The 24,130-nt window shown below is 39.4% G+C and overlaps 1 protein-coding gene across 1 annotated transcript in view; it reads right to left on the bottom strand.

Annotated features, from left to right (window-relative positions):
• Window positions 1-24,130, bottom strand: part of LOC149166669 (stress response protein) — a 115,652-nt gene that overhangs the window by 61,036 nt on the left and 30,486 nt on the right. Inside the window, exons 3-4 of the mRNA XM_089432731.1 lie at window positions 21,781-21,922; window positions 21,626-21,672 (exon numbers count right to left, since the gene is read on the bottom strand). Of these exons, the coding sequence (XP_089288857.1) occupies window positions 21,626-21,672; window positions 21,781-21,922 (189 nt within the window). The remainder of the gene's footprint in view (window positions 1-21,625; window positions 21,673-21,780; window positions 21,923-24,130) is intronic.

The following is a 24,130-nucleotide window of genomic DNA, read 5'->3' on the forward strand; positions in this document are numbered from 1 at the left end:
TCAAGCGCATTATGCTACCTCCCTATTCAAGGGAATTCAAAAATATATATGTTGTTTTTAAATTGATGGAATCTGCTCTTCACCATGTTATTAAAGCATATAATGATTTGACTCCTGAAAACCAGAAGTTTTTCCCTTATCAGCTTTCTTCAAGCCATGAAAAATATCCACAAATCAAATGGTTTCCACCGAGATTTGAAGTCAACAACATTTTGATCATTTCCAACTGTAGACTGAAGATATGTGACCTTGGTCTTGTTCATTTTTAAATTGATGGAGTCTGGTCTTCACCATGTTACTAAAGCAAATAATGATTTGACTCCTGAAAACCAAAAGTTTTTCCCTAATCAGCTTTCTTCAAGCCATGGAAAATATCCACAAATCAAATGGTTTCCACCGATATTTGAAGCCAACAACATTTTGATGATTTTCAACTGTAGACTGAAGATATGTGACCTTGGTCTTGTTCATCCCTCGCTCAATGATTCTCCTTTGGCCATATTCTAGAAAGATTATGTGGCCACTAGGTGGTATCAAGACCCTGACCCATGTGGTTTATTCTTCTCAAAGGATATTATAGGGACAGGATTTTTCTCAGATTATGGGGAAACCAACCAATACCAAATACAGGAGATGAATGGTAAAGGAAGCCAGGGAGTTGTGTGCTCTACAATTGATACTCACATAGGTCAAAGTTTCAAACAGTGGTGATGACCAACCAAATTAATAATGTATTTGAGACTGTATCTAATGCCACTCAATATCAAAGTTATCAGAACTGAACCGGTCATCGAAGCAGTCAACCCCCAAACTGGAACGAGAAAAAAACAGACAAAAACACTGGTCAACCAAAAAATACATAAAATTTTAAATTTTAAAGAAAAACATATATAATCATGTGCATCCATATGAATCCATACCATTTCTACACAAATATGCATAAGTTCTCAATTATATAGCAAGAGTGCATAAAACAAAAATAGCACTTAGTGCAATACATCTCTGAACCAAAAATACATCAACAAAGAGGCTCTAGAAGGCCTCTGATGTCCAAAAGAAAAAAATCACACTACAACAAATACCTACATATCATCAATATCACCCTCTAAGAATTAAAATAAGATTGAAAAGGCTGAACATGTCAAATCGAGGTTTTCTTTGAGTAATGGGTACATTTTTACTAGGGTCATGATAAAGGAGTTCAACAATCAATGCCACTAACATCAAGGTACAAAGGGCTTGGTGCTCTTGATTAAATGCTACTTCCATAAGCTTGTACAGGACAGAATCCAATGGAAATGTTGCAATTCCCCAAATCCTGAGATCCTAAAAACTATTAAGTCTACTGGATTTAAAGTAGGATCTAAAATTCTACTTTCTCCATATGAAATCCAATGAGGCCGAAACCACTCTCAAACATCCGGAAACAATTAATGGTAATGTTAACATTCTCCTTTATCTTTCATTTTCATCCTTTTACTTTGAGAACTTAACATTACCATTAATTGCATAGCATTAGTAGGGCCCTAGCATTGAATATTAGGCTGCCTATAACCTCCATCGATGCCCAATACTGAGTTCCCCACCGACGGCCTAATATACACACACACACACACATATATATGCAACTTAGGTTTCATCCATTGATGAACTAATGGATTAAGCAAAGGGTTGATCAAGCCTATAACCTCATGCCTATAACCTCCATTGGTACCCTAGACTGAGTTTCCCATCAACACTCTAGAAATTTACTTGCTCTTGACAAGTATATAGGTTCTTGGCATTGGTGCCAAATCTTTCCCCTCATCGGAAATCTACACGAAAAAAACTTCACCAATGATATAAGCTAGCTCGCTTATCAACACCCTATGATTTCTTCCTATCAGTGCCTCGTCCCTCTTTCCCTCACCATCAACAATTGGACGAGAACTATGCCATCAGTATTAGCAATAAATTTGTCATCAACAAGACCAAATGTTCTATCAACGATTTGCCAAAAATTTCCCCAATGGCAGTTCTTTGAAAAGCTTCCAATCGACAATTTGCCAAAAAAGTTCACCATTGACACTTGGAAAAAAAATCATCAGCGCTAGGCAGATGTGTTTATCTACATTTTAACCAAATCTTCTTACCCACAATGTGCCACATCAGCTAGCACATGTCATTGCATGTCAATTCAAGTGCCATGTAGGCACAATGATGTCAGCTAATAGGGAATCACACGAGTTCTTTAGAAAGATGCAACTCCTCACTCCTACCTTAGAATTAGCAAAAAGATAGTTGTTAGAAAGCTCTCATCAAGCAAAGTACGATTTAGAGTTCAAAAGTAGCTTTTAAGTTCAGCATAAATCAAATATATATATATATATATATATATATATATATACACACACACCCCATCTCCTTAATAACAGCAAGGAAGTTGGGTCAATTACATCCATTTTCCAATCTCAAGACTCTGATCTTCTTCCCTATCTGGTTTTCAACTAGAGCCTCGAACTCTTAAAACTCGTTAAAGACCTCATCCTTTGTCTTTAGGAAGTAGATCCAAGTTCTGCAAGAGAAGACATCAATGACAGAAACATAGTACATGCTTCCTAAAATTGATGCTATTGATTCCGTCTACAAACATCTTAATGCATTGCTGATGTTTGTAGCTCAGCTAGGTACTTTTGCACAGGTCTAAGTGTCTTGGTATGCAGAAGTCGCCCAAAGTCTCCTTAGAGTCTAGACGCTTGCTCTAGTGTGAGCATGTTTCATTTGTAACTTAGCTTAAGTCTAACATAGGAAAAGCACTTAATTATTATGTTGACTTGTTGAGCTAAAGAAACTTTAGAAAAACTAAAGTATTTACTTTATCGGCCCTTCATCTCAAGTGAGGTGAGATCTAATCTCAGTCATCAACCACTTTGGAGACTAGGGTTAGGGATTTAGCTCAATGAAAAGTTCTCAAAGCAAGGCTATGAAGAGGGAGAAGACATACCATAGCACTCCTCCTCCTGGGGCTACTGTCATTAATTGATGTGTCTTCTCTCGAACCCAGCACAACTAAGTATCTCACTCATAGCAAACTTGCAATATTACTCATGCAAATCTATTGCTCACTTGAGAGAAACTCTCTCACAATGTCTTGTGCTCTTGTGCCCCCTCAGCCCTGCTCGTCCCTTTTGGCCAAGTCACTAATCTGAGACCTACTTGGCTAGAGATGGTCTCTCTTGCTGACCACAAGAATCACTCACCCTTGTACTTATACTTTTCCAAAGGGTGCAATACCATGGGTAATCAAAATATCATGGGTTTATGGGTGTAGAGTCCAATCACTTAGCCCACTTGCCCCACATGTGAGAATACTCCCGATGCTACCCAAAACATCAACACTCCCGATTAACGAGGGATGTATTCTCAAAACACCACCTGGAAGTGGCTCTACCTTCAAACCTAGAACACATTTCCACCCTGCAAAAATCTTGAGACTCATTAGAGGTATACTCGCCCAAGGTTAATTGGGAGCGGGAGCAAGGAGTGACATTTTCAAAAGCTCCCGATTCGGGAGCGAATTTTTATATAATATATATTTTTATTTATTTTGATGCATATATGTCAACAAAAGCATGTAGAATGACGAATTAGATATAAAAAGAATAAAAACGTGGATTGAACCATATAACATCAATCATCTAGAAGTTATAATCTTCATCAACCACGTCCACAAGTTACTATCATACAACATATCGAATCTCATGATTTGTATATCTTAAAGTTTCAAGCTTTCAAAATTCAATATATAACATTTATCATCATTGATGACCAAAGTTGTAACTTGTACTTGTAAGTTTGTAACCATTACCATTACCGAGTAACCAAACGATAACAAAGAATATCTAACATGAAATGAAATGTTTCAACTTTCACAAAGCATCATATATTATATTCATAATTCATTACCAATGAGTTATAATTGCCAACTTCAAACTTCAAAATTAAATTGTCATATATTGTTTACAAAAGATATCATAATAAATACGAAAGAGTCAACAATTATAAAAACTACAAAAGACAAGTAAATCCATTATCTACTGCTTCCTGTGGCCATTACCACGAGAAATGTCTAATTTCTGAGAAGGTCGTGGTGATCTATTGGGAGTCTCCTCCAGCATAGTTGTACAACCAGAACCAAAAGGCACATGACCGCCACGTGAGGATGTAAATGTTGATGGAGGTAGCAGCAGCAAAGGCAAAGATTGTGGAACTCGAGCGCTGCTGCTGGATGATGGGGGTGGCATGGTTTTTGTTGCTTCATCACCATCTTTCCAAAGTTTTGTTTCCAATTCTTCTAGGTGTAGAGCGCCATCCTCCAAATTATCTTCCTCTAGGTTGTTGTTTCCAAGTTGTATACGATGTATCATCACGAGCCCAATCACAATAATGACTCAACAACCTCAAGTTTAGTGCACATAAACCAAGCTTTCTGCCCAGTTGTCATTAAGTATGTTTCTTCTCACATTATGGATGAAGTTATAGGTGCTCCAACACCTGTTTGTAGAAGAAGTATTTACAACTTGTGAAAGCACTTTTTTTGCCAATTTTGCTAAAAGTCCTTGGCTGCCATACGGGTCCCACCATGTGATAGCATCAAATTTGTCCCTATCTTCCATTGCATGCAAAAAACCAAACAAGATGCAATTTAGCACACTCCCTATCGGGGACCAGCTTGTCTAATGTTGTCATATACCCATTTTGTACCTCTGGATCTGTATGGGGTTTGTTCCTAACCCCTCCCCTAGGTGCAGGTTTGCCCAACCAAGATGGAGAGTAGTATTTTGGCGTAAGGATATACGCCAAGGCATGTAGTGGAACATTAACTTGAATAATATCACACAAGTTGGGATCTTTTTCCTGAAAAATATTTTTTATTTGCCCCAACATGTTATCCATCTGCTCATACACCTCCCCAATCATTGGTGCATTTGTATCTATAAAACGAATCATGTGATAAATGGACTTGGTGTATTGCAAAAATTCCTTCGCACGTGCCCAAAACAGATCATCAAGGGAGATGCACTCCACCTCATCAAAACCTTGCCTGTCAACTAGGGTTGGAGCCCTGTCGTTTAATAACTGTCAGTGTTGACTTGATACCATGCTATCCAATGACTCTCTTACCTTCAAAAGGCACATGAAGGTGAGGTAATAGCTAGCAAATCTAGTCTTTGCAATCTTCAACAGCTCCAAACTTGAGTGATTGCGGAAAAGCCCATGGGTATTAATATGATTGATAATAAATCTTATCATTCTCTGGCCTATCTTGTACAAATCACCAATCCATTTGTATTGAGGGTGTTTGTTCTTAATAATGTCATGCATCACAGGGTTCATTGTGTCAACCAAACACCCAGACCCAAATATGTTGAGGTATCTATCTACAATAATTGCTCCCGTTGCCTTACAATTAGAAGCATTATCAGTGATGACTTGGATTACAATGTATGGCCCAATAATTTCAATTGTTTGAAGTAATGGTTGAGTTACCCACCACCTGTGGGTAGTATGCATAAGAGAAAATTTTCTCCTAGATAGTTCTTAGCCAGTAGCCACCAAATAGCTCGATGTGCCATTATCTCCACCACCTGAGCCAACCATGTGGTGCCTTGCCCATCTATTATGATTGTATGTTTGAAGGTGGGCCTCCCGACCACAAAGGTATGGCTTTTCATTGGTATAATTGAGTGATTTTCCTTACTTGTCACGAGCACTTTTGGGGCATGGATTGGTGGGGGATTCAGCGAAAAGAGTGGGCCAGGTCTATATTCTTGTCTCCTTTGCTCGATTTGGCAGTTAGCCTTGTATCCTAGTCCTGCAGGATCTCCTTTACTGGACATTAGCTTTAGGGTTGGCACTACATAGGAAATCTTGATTTTGGTTACATGGTCCTGCTTCTTGACACCATATACATCACTCCCCTTCACTCATTTTAGCCCCATCCATCTCTTTTCCCATCTGAGTCCACGTGTCCACTGGGTCCACATAGGGTTAGCCTCCACTACCCGTGTCCACATCCCTAAATTGATCTTGTTCATTCATCATCACTTTATGTTTATTAGTGTTACGAATTTTGATGATTGGATATACTCATTGTACATGTAAGTAATAGTTTTCATGTTTATTCTTGTTATTTACTTTGTCACATGAATGTTGCTGGGATTTTCACTATATAGGTCTGAAATTTACTGCTGGGATTTTCGCTATATAGGTCTGAAATTTACTGCTACTCTATGCAAAATGGTAGAAATTTTGGTCTTTTGAAGCGTTGCATACATTGCATGTGTCATGCATGAATGGGTGAATGTTCCTAGAGGTTATCTTTGTTGAAAATACCTTGACAAATCATCAATTTTTGCATATCGAAGTATAAAATCTTCCTGCAGCTATTCTCATGCCTTAATTTCCATGTGAAGTTGTCTAGAAGTCTCCTTGATTAGGTATAGCCTCTCTAAATCACAAGTTCACCATGACTCCATCTCTCCCAAAGGCAAGGCACTGATCCATCCACTGGCGGTCACTTAAACGATTACCTTTCTCGCCCCCTCCTTCTCTTTCTAGGCATATCCTTAATAGGTCACCTAGGGCATCAAATAAATTCCATCGTAGCCATCAAAACATCTCGATTTTTGGTCCATAACTACACTAGGGTTTCCTCCAGAGGCCCTCTAAATTTGAAGCAATTCCGATAGTGGGATCCCGAGATATAGCAATCCCTAGCTCAAAGAACATTTCTTGCCCTAGGTCTCCCTTGGCTAGTGTCCTCATTAGGATCATTGTCTTCAATCCTCAAAAGAAAATTTGTCCTTTGATCCTCATCTCCTACCTAATTAGGTCAAGCCCCTCCTTGGTTCATCAACCCATACCCTTAACCTAATTTTGGGTCCACTTGGTCCTGTGTCGTCCCACGACACTACAACTCTAATTTCATAAAGATTACATAAAGGCCAATCTTCTACAAGGATCCTTAGGCCTAGGAAGCCCCTTGTTGAGGCATATCTTCCAAACCTAGGCTCAAGAATCCTCTTAAACCCTTCCTAGAGAGCTCATCGCCTTGCTTTCAAAGCAAGCGAGTTATTTAATTGAGCCTCTCTTATGAATAGGCCTTAGGAATCCTCTTATTGGTCCATTCATCTAGTGATTTCCTTTATACTGGGTCTCCTCCCATCGTGAATGTTCGTAAAGAGCAGGAAGCCTTAATTGAAGTGATAGTGGGCTATCGCTCCGTTGTTGCCCCTTGACCTAGTAGTTGCTCTATAAGATCCCCTCCTAGGACCCCTGCTAGTTTGAGTGGTAACAGGTTGTGCAATGTTGATGGTGGTCTTGAACTTTTCCGAGTAATCATATGCTGAAAGGAAGATTGCACCACTAGTAAACACAACAAGAACACTTATCAATGGCTTGCCTTTTAAATTTGTCCAGCCATCAAATACAATGCATACCCCATGGTCATTCCAAGAATTTGTCATTTTACCCAAAGGATGTGTTATTTTTGCTTTTTCATGATCAAGTCCCACAGTTCTAACCTTGTCATACCCAGGGCTCTTGTATCCTTTGGGAGCGTCATTGATGACACTAACCATTTCATGCCAATAAGGTGAGCAAAGAATATTGAATGGTATCCCACATACACAGAGAAACCGGTAAAAAATTTAATCCACATCATTCATACACCCTTCATCAAGGAAATCTGATATGTTTCTATGCCTTAAAGGGATGTTTGTTCTTATGTCTTTGGCTCCATACCCACTGCCACGAGAGGATGTTGATGGATTTCTTAGTCTATGTGATTGTGGCCTAGTGATGTCGTGTTCAAAGTCACCCTTTGATCTTTTAGATTAATATTGGGCTTCCTCCTCTTCCCTTATGTATTTGGCTCTTTGATGTTGTGACACACTTCCACAAGTTTTGATTCCTATTTTTTATTTCCATCCCATGGCATTTTCCCACAAAGATGCTCTCTGGCACAAGTGTATGAACCTATGTAAGTCTTTTTGCAATGGAGGCATGCAAATTTAGTAGTTCCACCCCCTTTCCTTGCAGCAGGCCTAGTAACATATTTCCACAATGGGGTTTGATCTGGTTTGGTTTTTGAGCCCTCATCATCTCCACTCTCATTATCCTCCTCACCAAGGTACTCCTCCTCTCCAGGGTTTTCAAATCCACCACTACCCACTTCTTCATCCTCTTCATCACTCCTCCTCCTTCTGCTACCCAACACCATCACAAAAAAAGGAACCAGCATCAAGGGAATGCCAACTCATATAGCCATGATGTTTGAAGTTTTGAACTTTGATGGAGTTATAGTTTTTTGCCTGCAATAAAATGGAGGAGTGGGTTCGAGGGCTGTGGGAGGGAGGGTGCTCCCCACAACCCTGTACTCGCCCCCATTACCAATCCCACGACTGGTACAATCTCCCTCTCTCCCTCTGAGGGTTGACCTTTACTAATCATGTTGGTTGTTGGTACTATCCTTCCTACCTACTCTGCTGAATGACCCCAACCGACACTCGCAGCTTCTCGCAATAAATCCTTTACCCAATGACTCCCTATTTCCCACTACATCCCGCAGGTACTCAATTATGCCCAACATGGCACGATCCTTCACATTGCTCGATGGCATTGTCTACATCGGACCTTGACTTCCACATCCCAGTCCCAACGGCTACCTCACACAACCCTGTCAGCAATCCTACTCGTGGTCTTGTCCTGGCCTCTCTGCAACACACTGGATTTGCACCACAACCTCCTGTTACAACCCTAAGCTACTCAAGGATATATGCATTGACTTGAACCTATAACTCGAACCAACAACTCGCCCCTGTGCCTTTCCCTCGAAGAGCGCTTGTCGTTACACGAAATTTGACCCTACAATCTCTACCAATTCTACCTCCTAGAAATCACTTGAATCAACCTGCACTCTTCCTCCTCTGTTGTTACAGTCTAGTTGAGCCTCACACTCTAGGAAAAATTGCTTTCTCCAATTGTGTTGTTGTCCAAAACCACCACAACCTATAGCTCTGATGGGCGGCTTCACGCAACATTGCTAGTTGCAACCCCAACTCAAACACTAATAATTCAACCATCAACACCCTTGTTGTTCGCCAAACAACACCCTCTGTTGGTACTCCCCACATCTGCATCCCTACATTGTCGCTTCTATACCACCACCCATTGCATTGTCAGTCCAATATTACCCACTCTTTCAACTGATGAGCACAGCTCCTCAATGTTGAATTTTGTAGCTATGGTCGGTCTTCATAATTAACATTTTAGCCCTTGATGTATATGTAATAATATATTTTGGATATGTTATTCATGTCGACTACAAGAGAAAGAATTTGAATTTTAAATTTTAATATTTTTGACATTAAAGAAGTCAAGTCACCCTCCAGTTGGTCAAGTCGGTCGATCCCTATTGTGGCACCCATTCGGCCTCCCAGGAAAGATATATATGTGTGTGTGTGTGTGTGTGATTCGACCTCCTCATCTTGGCACCATTCGACCTCAAGCAATAACAATCTTCTAATCCAAGCAAAGGAGAAACAGAACAAGAAGGACAAAGACAAGAAAGCCATTTGTCTCTCCATCTAGCCTCGCACATGTGGCTGCAGTTGACTTCACAGTGTGGCAGAAAGGGTAAATTTATGGGCATCTTTAAGCAGTAGGTCCGAGTTTCTCTAGTGCAGAAGTAGGTTGAATTACGGCCCTAGCAAATTAGATCAAGCCAAGTGTATTAGGAAGTTTTGTGACTTGACATGAGGGTTGGTTGACCATGTTTGACCAGGGCTAAATTGTTGGTCTGTTTGACTTCATTTTGACTAGGAAAGATCATATGTATCTCTGTTGAACTTAATAATTTCTCTAAGGAAAAGTGTGTTGGGTTTTTCCCCCATGTGGGTTTTCCAAGGGTAAATTCTTGTGTCTCTTGTTTGGCTGTCTCTTTATGATCCTACTGTCAATTGTGTTCTATTGTTAAATATCTTATGTGTAATTGCTTAATGATTAATGTGAATACTAAGAGAATTTGAAGTAAATTCATTAGAAGCAATTATCAACTAGAAGACCTATAAAAATCAACACTACACACCTTCTTTCCTCATGCTTTTAGTGACAATTGTGGCCTGATTTGTTGCTTGACTAGTGGATCATACCCCTTACATCAACTACTACAGTTGATTCTCTGATCCACAATGGTCTCATCCTACTGTTGCACGTCAGCACCACCCTACCACAGATGTCAGCTACTACACAGCTTGCCTCTACTCCAAGTTGATGACCTTAGTGGATCTCGTTCCCTCTCAACTTGGCAGTGATTCCAGTGGCTAGTGGTATGGTCTTTTGCATACGGCATTGTCGGGCGAGCGGCCTTGATAGTTATCGATTGTCTTTCCCAATTCATTGTCAGCTCCCTGAGCCTGCCGCTTTGCCATTTGTCATCAACCTCAGCCACCACTATGCATCCCTCCACATAGCCTATCTGCCTACAACTCACAACTCCCCATTGCCAGCCTCTTCACGTGACACATTGTTCTGCCCCTACCTGCTAACAATTTTGTTATCGGTTGCAACTCGTCACTGGTTGGCTATCTCTACCACCATCCGTGCACTACACCTGCGGTGGTTGTGGTAGTTGGGTGTCGCTGGTATGTCAGCTTTTTCTCAGCCCCGAATGCCCACAATGTTGTGACCGATTCCGACTTCCTTTCAGCGGCCCTAACAAATCTACGCACTGACTTCCTACCTTAGTCACCAGGTTCGGCGAATTTGAACGAATAAGTTCGAAATTCACCGAACTCCAAACAAATACGAACTTATTCGTTCAAGTTTGCCAAACTTTATGGCGAACTCGAACTTGAAGGCGAATTCGAATTTAAACGCGAACATAATCAATTAAGTTCGTTTTAGCTTCGACAAAAACCGTTTTGGTTCGATTTAAAAAATTTCGAAATGAATTATTGCGGTCCCGTTTTGATTTAGGTTTCATTGTTTGCGGACGTCGGGTTTTAGGTTTCAATGTTCATTGTTTGCGGAGGGTTATACCTACCAGTCTACCACCGAGCGACGCTGCAGCCTGCAACCGACGACCACTGACCTCAAGTTTCAACCGAATGACTAGTCTGGACTCCGCGTGAGCAACATACAGACTACAGTCTACAGGTTCGATTACACTTTGCTATAGGTGATGTTTTCATAAGTTGGCCACACTATACATTGTTTTTAATTCCTTCACATGTATCAACAGTCTCCAAACAATTGTATATTTGGCAATAGTATAATTCATAAATTTAATGCAATGGATAATAGACAGCAGCCTTTACAAATAGACAGTTTCATTCAAACTTGAATAGACAGAGCAGATTGGAAGATGGAAGTTTGGAACCTGATATTTAGTTGACTGTCAACACTAGAGAGTACATAAGCAATTATTTAGCTCACCAGGATGATGCTGCAACACTCGTTGTGATACACGCTTCCCAGAATTTTGTTTCCGCACCTAGCCCTCCAAATATGACTCTAAAGGTGATACACAGGCCCTCCAGTGAAGCTACAGCAGCAAGGAAAGAGGGAGAAATATCTTATGACCTCCTCAATCTAACCTCCAGAACTCAAAATAAAACCTTGGGAGAACAGTCTCACGCTCAACACCAAAAATACGACCAGCCTGTGGCTATTTGAAGCATGCCACCATCCAAACGTTCAGTCTTTTAATGAAAACGCTGCCCAAGAAGAAATACGACCCAGCTTTCATCCAACAAGAATGTCAACTCGTTCCTTCTAGAGAAATAAGGTCCAGCTGTTAGAAACTTAGAATTGGACTTAATGTACCCTTCATGCCTTCTCAATGCCCTCTTGAATTCCAACACTTCCCTGTGATCCATGGTTGTCCTCAAAAGGCCAAGCCAAACTTCAAATAAAACCAGATTGTGTAGGATAAGACCAAAAAAAGGCCTCAATTCCAGAGAGATAATGAGGATTCCACTCAGATTTAAAAAGCATGCTACCAGAACAGAGTCCCTGCAAGAGAAGATCCTTCACAAAATTGCAGCATCCCCTTCACAAAATACACAGCAACAGACATACCTCAGGAAAGACAGACTTGGATATAAAATCTACTTGAAGCAGAGATGTGAGAACAATTTCCTGGAAAACCTTTTTAAATTGCCACAAGGACTAGAAAAGCGGAAGCAAAAGGCAATGGCGAAACCACTTCTCAGAATTGAAATCAAACAGCCTGGATTCTAAACAAGCTGCCCTATTCCTGGGGAATTGCTTACATAATCATATATCTCCAGACCTGAGTGTGGACAAATACTTGTTTCAATGTTTCAAAATCAATCTAGACAAGCAGACCTAGTATAAACTATAAACAATGAACACCATATTATTATACTTGACAATTTTAGAGTAAGAGAACAAAAGTATTACATAGAGTGAATTGTAATACGACTCTCAGACTTCAGTTATAAGTTGTAGGCTGTACGTTGTGAATTTTTTTTTTATGTTTCATTCTGCAAAAAAAAAAAAAAAAACTAATGAAAATGTAAATTCAAAAAAAATTGCAGACATTTCAGACTTCAAGCCTTCACTAGTTTTCAACAATCAGAGACTTAGAACCTTCAAATTTCAATGGCACCCCCAAAATCAACTGTTGTAGCTTGGAATTTTGTCAAAAAAGATGGTTATAATCTTTCATGTCAGCTGTGTGAACATGATTTCACTGGCACTTTAACTAGAGCAGTGGATCACCTTCTCAGTATTAGCAATGGAAGTGGAGGTGGTGTTGAAGCCTGCACTAAAATCACTGATGAATAAAAAGCCACAGTGCAGAAAGACCATTCCAATTCACAGATGCAAAAGGAGAAAAGGGTAAATAAGAGGCAGCGAATTGAGAGGGAGATTGCCATGTCTTCCTCCAACACCATTAATTCAACCTCAAACATTGGTGGATCAAGTTCTACTCAAGCAAAAACAAGTGGAACCAAAACATTAAATCAATTCTGGAAACCTGTTGAGAAACAAGAAGTTGATGATGCTGTTGCAGAATTATTTTATGCATGTGCAATTCCCTTTAATGTGGCGAGGAGTCCATATTTTAAAAATGTAATTAAAAAGGCCATTGATTTTGGGAAGGGCTATGTTCCTCCCGGATCTGAAGCTTTAAGGACAACTTTGCTAAAGAAAACAAAAGACAAAGTGACAGGAAAGTTGGCTAAGATTAAAGAGTCTTGGAAGCTTGCAGGATGCACAATTTTGAGTGATGGTTGGTCAAATTTGTGTCATCGCCCATTGATCAATGTGCTTGTTTATAGTCCTCAAGGGGTACTTTTCTTGAAGGTAGTAAATGCAATGGATCGAGTGAAGACATCAGAATTTATTTTTGGAATTTTGGATGAAGCGATTCAAGAGGTTGGGGAGGAAAATGTTGTCCATGTTATTACAGATAATGCATCAAATTGTGTTGGTGCAAGGAAGTTGATTATGGAAAAGTATAATCATATTTATTGGACCCCTTGTGCAGCTCATTGCTTGGATTTAATGTTGCATGACTTAGCGAAATTTCCTTGGGTCAATGAGACAATCCGAAGAGCCAAAACAATTGCAAACTTCATCATCAACCATCATCTCACTTTGAGTATATACAGGAAGAATGCATCAAAAGAGTTGTTGAGGCCTTGTGATACAAGGTTTGCCATTTTTGATATTCTCTGAAAAGAGTTGTTGAGGAAAAAGCGAGCCTAAGAGCTGTTTTTTGCAACACTGAGTGGGTGAGATCTACCCTTTCAAAAGAAACTAAGGGGAAAATTGTTGAACAAATAGTGCTCAATAATGGCTTTTGGGAAAATGCAAACAAGGTTTTAAAAATTTGTGGCCCAATTGTTAATGTGCTCCGCATGGTTGATGGTGACAAACCTTGTATGGGTTTTGCTTATGAAAGCATTGATCGTTGCAAAGAGACCATTGCAACTGCTTTTCATAATGTGGAAGCTGATTACCAGGAGATATGGGATTTAATTGATCAAAGATGGAAGATGATGCATAGTCCATTACATGCAGCAGCATGCTATTTGGACCTTAGATTGTTTGGGTTACCAAGACATAGGGATGAAGAAATCATGAATGGACTTATCCAAGGTATTGAGAAGCTAAATCCAGATCCAATAATTGTAGTTTTGATCAGAAGTCAGTTGAGGGCATACAGGTTAGAAGAATGGTTATTTGGAACACAATCAACAAAGTATGATAGGAGCAGAAGTGATCCAGCAGTATGGTGGAAATTTGATGGTTCAGGGGCACCAGAATTGCAAAATTTTGCAATTCGTATCTTAAGCCAGAGATCAAGTGCATCGGCATGTGAAAGGAATTGGAGTTCCTTTGACCACACTTATTCCAAGAAAAGAAATAGATTGTTATCTGGAAGATTAGAAGATCTTGTTTATGTTCGTAGTAACTTGCAGTTGACATTGAAGAATGTGGCTAAAGAGTCATCCAATTCCTCTACTCCTTGGATCGATCCTATTCCAAATGCATCAATGGATAACGCTGATTTGTACATTGATAGTGACATTGGCCGGGAATTGACTGATGAATCTAATGTTGAAGCATCTAGCGGATTCACAACTCCTACTGCTCTTGATGATATAGAACTTTTTGATATAACAAGTGGGCCATAGGAACATCAAGAATAAAACTTGCGTTCCTGTTTTAGATTTCTAGTTTATTTTTTGCATGAACAATTTTCTAAAACTACCAAGCTACTTTAAACTTTCGAGTTTATATATTTTGAATACTTTTTTATCAAATTGTTTTTCAATATATGAAATCCGATATGGCCCATGGTTTTGTGGAATTTGATATGTGTGCCAAATTGCCAATGTCTATGATAAATTTCTCACCTTGTTTACTATGTATGGAAGTTGGAACTTGGTTCTTTATTGGAATTTGGCACTCACTTTCATGGTTTATAAAAATTTAAAATTATGTCGAAATGATTTAAATGTTTGAGCAATAACCTTATGTCTCTGCAATGTGCATTATGGATTTTGAATTTGACTTTAAATTGATTTACATATATATATATATATATATATTTATATATATTCTTTTTTTCGAATTTTATATGTCGAACTTTATCGACAAAATTTTAGTTGCCGAACTTTATTCAAATTTCAAGGTCGCTGAACTCCACCTCGAACACGAACCTGGTGACTTCGCTTCCTACCGACAACTCCCTTAAAAATTCTTCGCCTTTGCACGATTGCAACCAAACCTGGCCCAACGATCCTATACAAACCCTGGCCTCTATGATTTCAAGACCGACTTTCTTCAAAGTTTCAACTCTGATACCATGCTAGTTTTTCCTACAAACCTAGCACCCGATACTTAATTCCTAGTAAAAACTTGATCTACTGAATAAATACATAGCTAGGTTCCAAACACAAAGTCAACAGAAGCACAATTACACAACCAATCTCAATCACATATGACACAAACATATTTCTACCCAATCAAACGAATTCATCATTAATAATGACTCACCCTACTTAGGCTCCCCTCTTGACATAATGGCCCAACTAAGAAAATACATATACAACAACAAACTTGGAGTTATCCACCTGATCAAGCCCTAGATCTATCGTTTGATCTTCCTTGGCTTATCTGGATCTATCTCCCTCACTGCTCCTTGCACCTTACTTGGACCCAACACATTGGAGTATCACACTCCTCCTCCTGAAGTTGGTGTCGTCTTCTCTTGGACCCAGCACAACTGAGTATCTCACTCATAGCAAACCTGCAATATCACTCATGCAAATCTCCTTTTCACTTGAGAGAATCTCTCTCTCAATGTCTCATGCTCCTGCACATCTCTGTGCCCTCTCAACCCACTCGGCCCTTCTGGCCAAACCACTGATCTGAGGCCCTACTCAACCCTTCCACTGATCTAAGGCCTACTCAACCCTTCCACATATTTGTGGCCTATTCGGCCCTTCTCGGCCCAAGATACTCTCTCTTGTCAACCAAAAGAATCACTCACCCTTATACTTTTCCAGAGGGTGCAATACCACAAATCATAATACCATGGGTCTATAGGTGTTGCCACACCTTTAATCCAAACACATGAAAGTTCAACACGAACCTGTTAAATCCTTGTGAAGTATGAGGCCACAATCTCATATCTGTTCATCTTAATGTTATTTATCTTCTCTCTTAGCACCCCTTTTCTATTCTAGTTGTTACCTTGGTACAACTTTGTCAAGGTCATCCACATTTTATACACTAAATCCTTCTTTGTTATGTGATGGATTATGTGATCCTTCACACCATCCAAAATGATTCTCCTACCTTTTATATCTTTTATCTTATGTTCAATTTCTTTGGTAGCATCCTGAGGAACTTGAATCTCCTAGCTTGTGATTTCCCACAAACCATTTGCCAGTAAAACCATGGTGATCCGCTCCTTCCATGGACTGAAGTTTACAGCCCCCTCCAACCTATCTTCATACCTCAGACTTGATGATGCCATATTACCATATTGACTTTAGCCACAAAACCCTTATTGCGAAATAAAATTTTGCTGCAAAAAAACTTCACCGGAGTAAAACCCTAGTGATATCTGATCTCCCCCAAAGTATCTATTGCTCTAATACCATGTTAATTCTTTTATACCAAATCTAATTTATTTTACTTCACCAATTCTATTAAAAACCCAAAAAATATTTATCTCAAATAAATTCTGAAATTGTTGATAAAACAAACACAATGGTATATTAACTCAGAAAATAAACTGCAATGAAAGTAAAATGGGAAATCAATCACACTACGACAGCCAATTTGTGCCCAACACAGCCTTTTGTAATGTCCCGGGGAAATTAATTGTCCAGGAGACGAAGTAGCCTATCGATCCTCATAGGCTATAGTGCCTGATAAAGGGAAAACCCCCAAAATACCCAATGTTTCGGCAGTGGAGGGTGAGTTTTGGGGCAGTTGGGCAGAGAAACCCAAAGTTGGGGTTTGGTGTGAATTTGACTCAACTAATTAAGAAGAGAATCCCCTCAAGGAAATCTATAAATACAAGAGGGTTGAATTCATTTGATCATTTATCATTGTTTTCTTTGAGCCTAAGGCTCTGAAGGTTTTGAGACCCCTTTTCTCCTATCAATTTCGGTGGTCAAAGATTTCACCCTAGTTGATAAACTTGATCTTTCCTCTATCTTTCCTTATTTCTCTACTCTATTCTGGTACAGGATTATTGGAAGAAGATTTGTGGATTGAGGAGAAAATCATCAGCGTGTTGGTATAGAGTATATGTTGATGGTTAATACAGGGGAATTCAGAGGTCATTCTCATAAACCCGAATTTTTTAGCATAGTGTGGCTCCTGTAATAGAACGGAAAAGGGATGCAAAGGTAGAAGGGTGAATCAATTCCCAAATTTGCAAGGAACGGGTAGGAAACAAGTGCGTTCTTGAGGCCCCTATCCAGAGAGAACTCGTATGGTTTAACCTAGATTACTCGAATCTCTATTTGGGCATTATTGCGTTGTTGAAAGTGTATGGTCTATCCTAAATTATAAGCATTGAACTAGGATCCATTGGTTGGTTAGATGATAGCTATTCATATTGTTTGAACACAAAAGTCTCTTTCAGTAGTTTTCCGGGACAAATAACAGTGGCATTAGAAGGGTTATTAATTTTGTTGTTTAGTTTGTGGATCAATTCAATAACTAAGATCTATTGCTATTATGTGTTTGAATTCCTATTAAATACATTTATTTGTTTGAAAGTCCTTATTGATGGTGGTTTAAAAATCATAATCACTCAGTCATGCATTAGTTCTTTTATTGTTGGAAAGCACTATTTATCCCATTATTGGATGAAGGAATGAATTATGTTGAAGAAGCCCTAAATGCATAGGAATCCCTAGAAAAATGGCCCTAGACTACTACAATGGGGTCAGAGTTGGCTCTCTTGCCAACCTAAAGGGTGTTTAAATATGGAACCGCAGGAAGCAGTTTTTGGTAGGGAGTATGCAGAATCTTGGAAGAAGTTGGAAGAGCAGCAAGTGGAAACTATAAAAAAATTAAAATATTGGAACAAAGTGGCTCTTACAAAATTAGATTGGGACAAGGAAAATGAAAAGGATCAAATAAGGAACGACTTCTGGGCTAGCGGCAAGAAAAACAAATTGAGTAATACTGATGATAAGCCCCAATGTTGTAAAACAAAGTATAAGAGGAACCAAGACAGAGGCAAAAGGAAAGGAATGAAGGTGAGAGATATTTATTGGATGATTCCTTGAACTCTGAATATCGACACTGCAGATTCAGAGAAGTCATTAGATAGACAAACTGTTCTGCAACCAGAGCTTGGCAATATTACCAACAATAAGACGAAAGATGAAAGATCTAAAGTCAGTAGGCCCTGTGACTGAAACATCTTATTCTGTAGTTGATGGTTGTTATGGAATGCCAACTTTAGCTACCATAGCTAGTGCAACCCTTGATTGTGAAAATGATATAGATTTGGAGAAAAGAATTTTGCACTCAGATTCCAAGGATGCATACCCTTTTAAAGACCACTTGCAAGCAAACATGTCTTTGTCAATTGCAAGCAAACATGATAATCAGCAGCCATTATTCAATGGTTCAGGGAAGATACTGATGGAGCAACTGCAGTTTCAAGGGAACATGGCATTGGATTGTCAAGAAGAATGCATCTTGAACCCTTTTCTTGGAAGTGTTGAAATTTCTAATGTTGAAAAATTGTGCCAGGACAGTTTCATGATATTAGTTAGGGCTGATGGACTCCAAGAATCTGCCCTGTTCAATTCAGGGAAATCAGAGTTGACAGGCTTGAAACAAATAGATGGGCAACACCCCCTTCCAATATTTCAAGGTCATGTTGGTCACTTTGGATACTCGTCACTGTTGAAGTTTCTAAGTCTAACAGTTAGAAACCCTCCATGCACTTTACTGATTTATTCCTACCTACTTGTTCTGTTAATTAACAAGTTATTTACCATGTAAATACTGAAAATAAATACAAGTGCATGCTCAACACATTACAGATCATCAACTAAATGAAACAGAAACAAGCACACAAATGATGCCGTTATTTTTGGACTAATGTCCCTGGAAAAACCCAATGTAGGAAAACCGGTGCAACTATCTAAGGGTTTTATTATTAAGCAGCGCTTTTCTTAGTACACTGGGTGCCAAACTGGCTACCCGACAGAGATAAAAAAAATCTAGCAGCAATACCTCTCTTCAGAAACAGGTATTCGGAAAGCCTGCTCCACGAAATGTCTTTCCAGCACAATCTGAAGCTCATCATTAGCCCTGCTGGCCTCTGCGTCAGCCTACTGAGGCTATGCGCAACCTCTCTGGCTCTTTGCGTCACTCCTACAGCGTTTGCGTGGATGACGCAGGCACTTCCGGCTCTGTGCAGTCTTTGTTGCTTCTGTGTGGCTCCCTCTGGCTCTGCATCTGCCTCTCTCTGCTTCTACGCTGGTCTCTCGACACTGTCCCTGCCTCTTTGCCTCGTACTCACTACCCCTCGCTACAATTGATCACTGATTTTATCTCTCTTAGCAAACCCTGCTCTAGAGAATAGAATCACTGATCACTCTGGTGTATTCTCCAAGTGACCCTCAAGCCTCCTCTTATATTTTTCTCGTTGACAAATCAACGGCCGAGATTATGTCCCTAATCAACGGCTAAGATTAGATCTGGCTTGATCCACGTCTTTTGGACCATTCTAACACAGTTTTATATTAATACACATTAATATTTTATTTTCCCTAAGTTTAGACTTAGGGACTCCATTAAAAATATTAATTATTTTAATATCTCCCAAATTGTTTAGAATCTGCCCAAACCCTTTCTAGTTATTGGAGATCTCATGTGCCCTAACCTCTCCACCAAATTTCGTGGCTAGAGCACATCCGATGCTACCCCAAATCAACAGTCACCTTCAAGCTCAGGTACATGCAACACCAAGAAAACAGATATGGAGACAACCCCTAGGCATGTGCCAATGACGAATGCAGAGAATATTTCCTACAATGTTTTGTCGTGTTCTGCGAATATCAAAACATCAGCTTGTGATCCTAGAGAGTCCACTGATGCATCATGGAGTTTTACAGCCGGTCATATTGAAACAAAACCGTTACAGGGTTTAGGTAAAAGTTGCATGCCTTCTCTTGGGGATGATGTGCTTTCAACATCTAAGACACTTGGAATAAATCACCAATCCATGATCTGAATAAATTACCAACCTTGCCGTAAAGAGTTGTTATCAGATTTGCCTGGGGTAATTCAGACTAAAGTGTTCATATGTTGAACTTCAGAAAGTCTCCTGCCTGGTATCGGCAAGATTTCTGCTATTCCAGCAGATAGTGATAAGCCTGGTGGTAATGGTGACTGATAACTGCTGCAATTGGACCTCTAAAGAACAAGATGACAATGCACATGTCAGGTGCTGAATTACTTGAAGCACTGGGACCGTCTTTCAAAGAAGGAACAGACAAGGGTATGTGGAATGAAATGTTATTTTGTGGACAAGATGTATGCAGTTCAAATTTGGGAACAGAAAATGTTGGAATCAATCTCTCATAGGTCAGATTACCATTCTGAGTTGGATATGTATCAGAGTTCAGATTTTGTAGTTAATGCACCTGAAGGTTGGTTTTTTCCTGACTCCAAATCTGAAGATCTAGATGCTATAGTTGCTAATGTGTGCCCAGCGCCTAATCAAGGCACAGTTGACAATATATCCTCTAGAACTATATTTTCAAAAATAACAAACTCGAACTCTCTTAACCGTGCCTCAGTTATGACGGACTCTATATCAGCAGGACAGTTAAGTGCATGTGACCAAAAGCAGTGTAAGGTTTTGAACATTTCCCAGCCTAGAGAATATGCAGATTTAGAAAATAATCAGAACTCAAATTTTTCTCAGAAGTACATGATGATGTAAGTCTTAAAAGATCTTCAAATGAATTTTCTACAAGTTCACAGCTCAAAACAGTGGTTACTGAGGTTCAGTGTCAGAACCGAGAACTTCTACAAAGGAAAAAGCTTGAAGAACCTATCAAAGTAAATAGGGAGAGGTCTAGGCCTGATGAAAGTTCTAGGCCAAGGACCAAGGATCAGGCAGCAGATACAAGATCATGTAGAAGAACCACGGAACATTGTCCCAAATGGAGCCAAGTGCAGTATTAATGCTTTACTTGAACACACCATCAAACACATGGTTTTCTTACAGAGTGCGTCCAAGTACGCTGATAAGCTAAAACAAAGTGGCAAATCGAAGGTGCTTGATAAGGAAGGTGGTAGGCTTGCAACAAATAGCATGGAAGGGGCTTTGAGACGAGATAACTCTAAGATTGTGTTTGTTTTAAATGAGGATGGTCTGCAGTCTGAAAGTATGCTTTATGAGAGCAAGGGTTCAAACATGTTCGTGGAGGAATTCATGCTTTTAGCAAATACAACAGTTGCAGAAGTTATTTCTAGTGTTTTTCCTGACTGTTCTCTGCTGCGACAACAGTGTAGTTTATAGAGGCAGGGTACTAGTTAACAGCTGTACCTTTCTCCTCTTGTCATTTTTCCTGTCCTTCTCACTGTCCTTTTTCCCTGCCATCACCATGCTCATTATAAGCAAACGAAAACAAATTGAAAATGCAATACAAATAACACTGTCACAGATTTCCAAGCAAATACAGATGAAAATGTGCCATGTACCTTTATCTGATCGCCGACTCTTGGCAGAATGATTTCTACCCCGTGCTAGCTTACTTGCCCGTTCAGCATCTAACTGTGCTCTGTACTCTCTCATCAACCGAGCTTCATCAGCCTCTAATTCATTCTTCCTTCTTTCAGCTTCCTGTAAACATATAGAAACCAGAGGGTATAACTGCAGTGAAAACATGAACTAACAACAGGAAACCCACCGGTCAAAGAGCACTCTTTCTTATTTTGATGACTCAAAATGGAGGAATTTCATCCATTTCTCAAATCTTCACATTGTTATTTGCTGTTGTTTTATATGTTCTTAATACATGGTAATTGACTAAAGTTAACCAGCGAACCTTGAAAAGCCTATCTCCAGTTTCTTTTACATTTCAAAAAATTGAAAAGTTCATTATTACAGTTTCTTAGAGTTTCAAGAATGTCCAATCTTTTCAGTTTATATATTCTTTGGGTTCATAAATACTTAGGATCATTTAATTTTCATTTTTTTGGGTTCCATTAACTCAGGATGGTTTATTTGACAAATTCAGAGTCTCTGGTGATCTAATCTCATTCAATCTGTGAGATTTTAAACTTGTGGGTACTTTTGAACATGTTAACATCAAAGATTCAAGCCATTAAAGGAAAAAATTGTTGCAAAAGCTACTGTTTTCCCTGAGATTCTGTGGAAGCTAAGTTTCAATCATTGTCAAATAAATTTGAGCACAAAAAGATACATGCTCCTAATCCTTGAAATCCTAGTTTCCAATAAAAATTACTGGAAACCAAAAAAATAATCCTTAAAGGTGATACAGGCATTCGTGAGACATGTACCAAATCAGAATTCAGCTCGGTAAAAACATCCTTTGACGGATTTTGATGAATTTTCACCCATGTGCAGTCTATTAATTTAATTTCATTAAACATCAACCTGTTTAAACTTCACAACATCCTAATTAATCATAAGAAGAATGCTTACACTGTTCCTTGGACACAAAATCAGCAGACAGAATTGGTTGTTGCACCAAGTGGTGCTCTACAGCCCAATATGGGGGAGATGTTGTCATGTAGCAAACACAGGAAATAATTCTCACACAGAAATTAACCCTCCAACTGAACTTCATTTTTATTACTCAGAACAGTAAGAGCTCCCTAACTGGGAAAATGACCCTACTGAAAAATACAAGCTACAGCAATTACAGACATTTTCTGGGCACCTGTACTAGCTATACAGCACTCCAAATCTCCTCTGAAACACCCCAGCAACTTGTTGTTTGCTTCAGCCTGCAACCTGCCCTCGATCGTGCGTAAACTAGACTCCTATGCACCTGGACACTTGTACCATGTGTCAAAACCGTCCCTGTGCAGCATGTGTGAGATCTCTAGCTGAATACAGCCCCACACATACGGCTGCCCCTTATTGATCTGCTAAACTTGCTGTACAATCCTACCAGAAATGATCTCTTGCTGCTGAAATCTCTCTTGCTATTTTCCTCCCTTGGCCTTGACCTCTAGCCAAAAGTCCTTCATCTTTTCTTCAGATCACTCACTGGCAAAATGCTCTTGTCAAATCTGTCTTCTCTCCTTAGGCTCTCTTTTATAATTCTTCATTGAGCTAAATCCCTAACCCTAATCTCGAAAGTAATTGACAGTTGAGATTAGATGTCACCTCACTTGAGATCAATGGTTGAGATTAAATCTAAGTCACTAATGTAATTGAATTACATTTCTTTAAATTTTCCTAACTGAATAGCCAACATTAATTAATAAACTTAATTAATGTGCTTCTCCTAAGTTAGACTTAGGAGAATCATAAAAAACAACTTAATAAATTAAGTAAGTTTCCTAAGTTATACTTTGAATAACTTCTGCATGCTTAACACCTAGCATATGCAGAAGCACTTGTCTGCTGCTAAACTTCATCCCTCCCTCTTAGCGAGAAAGGTATTCTACACCACTCCCAGCTTATCTCTCTCAAAGACAAACTTCCCTTTTACCAAAGGCTTGGTCAGAATATCAGCAACCTGCTCACCTGTGAAGATATATTGAAGCTTCACTACTCCTCTCTGGACCCTATCTCTGATGAAATGATATTTGATCTCAATATGCTTGGGCCTATCATCGAACACTGGATTCTCCGAGAGTTTGATGCACCTCTTATTATCACAGTGTATCACCATAGGCTCCAACTCCTGATCAAATAATCATGTGAGCAACTAGTGATGCCAAATAGACTCATAACTTGCCAAATTCGTTGCCATATACTTTGCCTCTGCTAAACCAAGTACCACAGAAGCCTGCTTCCTATTGAACCATGAAATCACTGTTGATCCCAAGCTAAAGCGGCACCTTAAGGCACTTT

The sequence above is a fragment of the Pinus tabuliformis genome, chromosome 5_1 (assembly GCF_031772625.1).
Source record: "Pinus tabuliformis cultivar Carrire ecotype Pingquan chromosome 5_1, CPIR1, whole genome shotgun sequence".
Taxonomy (NCBI): domain Eukaryota; kingdom Viridiplantae; phylum Streptophyta; class Pinopsida; order Pinales; family Pinaceae; genus Pinus; species Pinus tabuliformis.